The 6,000-nt window shown below is 37.4% G+C and overlaps 1 protein-coding gene across 1 annotated transcript in view; it reads right to left on the bottom strand.

Annotated features, from left to right (window-relative positions):
* Positions 1-4,576: 4,576 nt before the first annotated feature.
* SHISA8 (shisa family member 8) overlaps positions 4,577-6,000 on the bottom strand; it is a 34,195-nt gene continuing 32,771 nt past the window's right edge. Inside the window, exon 4 of the mRNA XM_070754806.1 lies at positions 4,577-4,938. Coding sequence (XP_070610907.1) covers positions 4,577-4,938 — 362 coding nt within the window. The remainder of the gene's footprint in view (positions 4,939-6,000) is intronic.

Raw genomic sequence — 6,000 nt, 5'->3', positions numbered from 1 at the left:
TTATTTTGGACCACTTTTTCGGGCTTATGATCCCACCAGTTCTTTGCCACTGGCAAATGGTTGTTCCGGCACAAGTTCCAGTGGATCATCTGTGCCACAGCATCATGTCTATGCTTGTAGTCAGTCTGTGCAATCTTTTTGCAGCAGCTGAGTATGTGATCGATTGTTTCATCTGTTTCTTTACAGAGTCTGCACTTTGTATGATTTATATATTGCAAGTTATTTTTGTAAATTCAAATTTTAAAAATTAATAATAATAATAAAAAGAAAATATTTGTTCTGAAACTTCAGGCATTTGAACACCAAGCTGCTTTAATGTAACTTTAAGGAAATGTTTGTCCAGGACTATATAGTCACTAAAAATAGCAATGTATGACATTTTTATTTTCCACAAAATAAAATCTACAATGACCAACAATGATGTTCATAATTAAGGAAAAGGGGATTACAAAACCCTTTGGAAAAAGAAGAAAAAAAGTCATCTGGCAACAGCTGATTGTAACTGATAAAACACTTCTCATGCTTCTAATTTTGGTATGTCCCACCTGGTTTGCTGCATATCTAGGGGGTGTGGGAGTTATACATTACATTCAGAAGTCAAGAAACATTCATATCGTGGTCCTTTAATCACATTCCTCACTTTTTAGGCAAACAAACGGTTGCCACTGAGAGAGAAATCTTCAACACCAAAGCTCAGAAGCATAAAAATACTCTTCCTAGCTGGCTTCTTAAAGTCCAACTTCACTTCCATAGAAGGTCACAATAAATGCCATAGCTTAAATGATTCTGATCTTTGTAGGTATAGAACATCAGAATCTTTAAGCAATGGCATTTCTTGTGACCTTCTATGGAAGTGAAAGTTGGACTTTAAGAAGCCAGCTAGGAAGAGTATTTTTATACAAATACAAATACCCTAATTGAAATTTCAAAACTTTATTTTGGATTTTTTAAAAGAACTTGAATACAACTAGGTAAGTGATTTAAAAATATATAGGTTCCTTACCTTGTACATTTTATTCAGACTCTCGGAGAAAGCTAACTGAGGTTTTGTGGAAAAAAATTCCAAGCCACCAGTTGGCCTTTGTATTTTAAAGCTACTTAATTAACTGCAAAATTGTGACATTCTTGTAATCTTTACAAAAATTAATCAGAATCAGTCATTAACTTTTACTGTTTAAAAAAGTATCAGAATACTCATATTTCTATTAACCTGTGTTTTTTTACAACTGCTTTAATTTCCATTTTGGTTTGAGACCACAATGAAATGTTCCTAAGTTTTTCAAATTTACTTTTTCTTTAAAAAGTCCACATGTGTTTAGCTAATCCTTCATCTCCTTTATTTCTAAGCTTACTGGGCAGGCAAAGAGAAGAACTGTAGGCCAAGAGAGGAAGACATTTTGAGGAGTCAATTTAATAGAAATTACTTTCTCTGATGGGCATAAAATGAGACTTCCCTATAGTTAGATAAGTTAGAAAATTATTTTCTGTATCTTATGTAAAACCCCACATCAAATGCTTGTTTCAACCATAAATTAATGTTTTCCCAGGAAACAAATTGCAATTGTTGTTAAACTGGCTGCAAACAATTATTTTATAAAGATGGAGATCTTTTGAATTTACAAAGCCTTTTATTCTCTCCCTGCTTCCTGACTATTAAGAGGTTCTACACAAAAACCTATGAGATAAATCAGAATGTCTTTAACTATCCACCAAAAGCCAGAATTAAGCCCCTGACTTTTCAAAGTTGTTGACTGATGCAGAAGTTCATATAATTATTTTTGAAACAATGGTTTGTGAACCAATCTGTCAGAGTGATCCTCCCAGAAAAAACTACAGTATTACAAGAAGCCAGTAAATAAAGATTTTCTCCCATTGAACCCATTCTACGGAAGTCTCCACCTAAAACTTAGATTGATACCCATGGCTGGGCCTTCTGGAAGGCAATTAATAAATTCTTTTGTAGGGCCTTTGGGAATTATTTGCTTTCCACCGTAATTTACATTAATTTACATTTAGTATTTATTTTCTATTTCATTATGTTGTCATGGATTGTGGTAGAATTTACTGTTTATTTCTGTTATGTTTTGTTACTATTATAAGCTGCTAGACTCTTGCCATTCAACTCCAAATATATTTATCCCCTTTCTGGCCTTTTTGCCCGTGGACGGGACCGTCTTCTGCCGCACAAATCCCAGCGACCGGTTAGGTCCCACAGAGTTGGCCTTCTCGGGGTCCCGTCGACTAAACAATGTCGTCTGGCGGGACCCAGGGGAAGAGCTTTCTCTGTGGCGGCCCCAACCCTCTGGAACCAACTCCCCCCAGATATTAGAGTTGCCCCCACCCTCCTTGCCTTTCGTAAGCTCCTTAAAACCCACCTCTGTTGTCAGGCATGGGGAAATTGAGATATTCCCTTTCCCCTAGGCTTACAAAATTTATGCATGGTATGTTTGTATGTGTGATTGGTTTCTTAAATTGGGGTTTTTAAACTACTTTTAATATTAGATTTGTTTATATTGTTTTTTACTGTTGTTAGCCGCCCCGAGTCTACGGAGAGGGGCGGCATACAAATAAATAAATAAATAAATAAATAAATAAATAAATAAATAAATAAATAAATAAATAAATAAATAAATAAATAAAAAATAAATAAATAAATAAATAAATAAATAAATAAATAAATAAATAAATAAATAAATGTATTGCTAGTTTTACCATATTAAATGTGGTGGGTGTTGGCGGGCAGGGATCAGTATATCTCTCTGGTCAACTTCTGCCCTGCAATTCAATTTTCATGAAGGGAACAGGTTTGGACTAGCAGGTGAATTGTGTTTCATGCCAGTATGAGAGAACAGAGGTCTTTGGTTCCACCTTCCTCCCAATTGCTGATAGAGCTGATGCTGGTGATTTGTTCTCTGTATCACCTGGTCTGCAATGGAAGTTTATATTAAGATTCTGGCTTTATATTAATTGCTGAAGAAGGATTTTGGTACAATTGAACACATGCCTTGGAATTATTAACATACAAAACTATAAAATGGATAACAATAATGATCAGAACACTTTACTGTGTCACACAGATGACACACATATATCCAGCAGTATAGTCCAAAATACAAATTAAAACTTCACTTCCAGGTATCAATCATTCTAAAATAGCAGCTATATTGTGAAGGTATGAGGTGATGTTTTGTTGTTTGGACAGAAATTGGACATCCACAATGATTTAAACATGTGATTAAGTAAAATTCTTAGTGGCATGTGTCCGTTTGGAATACTGTTCAGAAGTAGTAGTGAATGAGTAGTAGCTGAGTCTACTTGTGGTAGATACCATCTAAGTGCAGCCATAGCATGCTGATTTTACAGCATGCTATGGCTGTTCTTAGTTGATATCTATCATTAGTCCGCTTTGGCTGCACCTCAGGGTAAATCAATATTTGTATATTTTAATAGCGGGAACGCAATTTAAAAATATTTTCTTCCATGCTAGAAGATGCATCAGAATATGACTACAATTCCAATTACACATCAACTGGTGGATCATGTTGTATCTGACCCGGTAGTCCAGAGATCATGAAAAAAGACTCAATGAAAAGAGCCAGAGTTAAATGTGATATAAAGTGAAGTATGGTGGCTGAAATATCAATATTTTGAATTTGTTACTATACAGCTAATAAATAAATGTTTATATGTTACAAATATATGACTTGTAATTTAGGATGCAGACTTATGATGTTACAAATATATGTTCACAAATATGTTGGTTTACATGATCACATACATCCTTTTGTGATTTAACAAGATGCCATTATGATGTTGTTAAATACTTTACATAAATCTCATAATTTGGTAGGAAATATACCTTATTTTCAGCCCAGATTTATTCAACCCCAAAAAATGTTTATTGTATAGAATATTTATATGCAAAACCCCAAAAGACAATTAAAGCAAAAGCTTTAATGGAGTCAATGGATATATTTTCTCACAGTCCTCAATGGTTCCATTTCAGTGTGTTTATTTTTATTCATTTATTATTAGATTTATATCCTGTCTTTGTTCCCCCCAGAAATTGAACCACATAGAAATTTGAGTAGTAATATAATATAGAGCGAATGTCCAAACACAAGGTACCAATTCATTATTGCGTGAGTGATTTCTGTCTTTTGTTAGAGGCCGGCAGGTATGGGAAGGGCAGAAACATATTCCCTCTTTTGATGCAGTTCCATGCAATAACAGACTCTTGAAGATTTCCCTTGGTATGGATGATTCTGGTATGATATGATGGAAAAGTGAATTAGGGCACAACAGCAGTGTATCAAGCAATGGGATAGTATCGCCATGCTGGTTTCACCAAGCACGCTAACCAGGTTTTGTCAAATTGGCCTAATTGAACAGATGAGTCCTGTTACAACTGTAGACGATCATCAGACGCCATTTGGCAGGCATTGTACTTTTTCCTCTATATCTTCTATATTTCCTTCCAGAATTTAGGAGTGACACCACTTCATTCCAAGCTGTCAGGCCCCACTTCACCAATTGCTTCAACGGGAAGAATGTAGGAATGAACATGAAATCCACTCTAAACAGTGACCTCAGTCTTGCTGTTAGTGGAAAAAAGCCGTTGTTGCTGCACGTAATGAGTGGGGGTTTGGCTGAAGACCTCAGGCAGCTTCTCAATACTGAACTGGCGCCTGGTGGCATAAGCTTGTCGTCGAAATTCAGGATGGCTGTGATCCCAGCCCCCTTTGAAGACAGGGCTGCCTGCATTGGTTTTCATCACTTTAGTTTTCTGTCCTGGTGTCCCCAAGCCAATGAGCGCGGTGCCTTCTGGAAAAGGTGGGAGATCGTTTCGGTGAAGTGTTAGGGGAGAAAACGACAAGGTGCCTGGTGATGGCATCTCCACTATGGGAAACCTCTTGTAGAATTCTTCCGGGGCACTTTCTATAGGGGAGAGAATGATAAGCAATGATTAAACGGATAGAAATTCTAGTAGCTCTCCTGATGGCTACCCTCCCTAGCATCTCTACTCCTTTTTTTTTGGTCTGCCTCTCTTTGCTGGTGTCAGAAGAGGGTTAAGACTGTTATAATTAATTTAACCAATAATTAAGTCTTTCAACTTATTTTCAGAAATATGACAGCAGCTACAGCCTGAGCTATTCATGGCAGCTTAGCCACTCATTGCTTAATATGTGTAAAACTTACCCAAAGAGGGAGGGGAAAAACCCACATGCACAGGTGCATAATGTAGTGATTAATATGTGTTAAAGAGCATCTGATAAAACATTACAGTATAATTGGGAACACCTCTTAGTCATTTCCTGAGAATTAAAAACACCCCCACTGCAGCAAGATAAAGAGGCACATACTCCTTGCCCTGTTCAAGCCTTTTTCATGTCTCTAAAATTGTTACAGTTTTAGTTCTAGCTGGGTTTTTTTCCCTTCCCCTGTAATCAGGGTTGTCTATTCCTTCCCACCTCATCTAATCCTCTCTGTCATTGGTGAAATTCAGGAGCTACAATCCAGCAGAATGGAATGTCAACAACAATGAGTTGATGTCATCTAGTGCAGTGGTCCCCAACCTTTTTTCCACCAGGGACCAGTTTCAGCAAGACAATTTTTCTATGTCCTGTGTTGTGGTTAGGTCTGGCCCGCTCCTGCCCCAAGGACTGTGGATGTGGGGGAGATATTCACATGCCGCAGGCCTGTTTTGCTCCCGGTGGAATCTGCTGATGAAGGCTCCTCTGACCAAGAAGACATGAGTGATAGGGAGGAGGAGAGTGTGGCAGACAACTCAGAAGGAGATCAATTATCTCTCTCCTCCTTGGATTCATAACAAGAGTTAATGATACATCCACGCATGCAGAGAGCGATGCATAGAGAGCAACAACTGAGAGATTATTATCAAAGAAAATGAGGCCACCTGTGGTTGGGTGGGGCTGTGGTAATTAGTGAGGCTGCTATAAAGAACAGCGTGTGGGTTTGGCCATTGTGGAGGATTATCTG

Source organism: Erythrolamprus reginae, chromosome 6 (genome assembly GCF_031021105.1).
Source record: "Erythrolamprus reginae isolate rEryReg1 chromosome 6, rEryReg1.hap1, whole genome shotgun sequence".
Lineage (NCBI taxonomy): Eukaryota > Metazoa > Chordata > Lepidosauria > Squamata > Dipsadidae > Erythrolamprus > Erythrolamprus reginae.
Note: the sequence above shows the minus strand (reverse complement) of the source record. Positions and strands in the feature narration are given on the sequence as shown.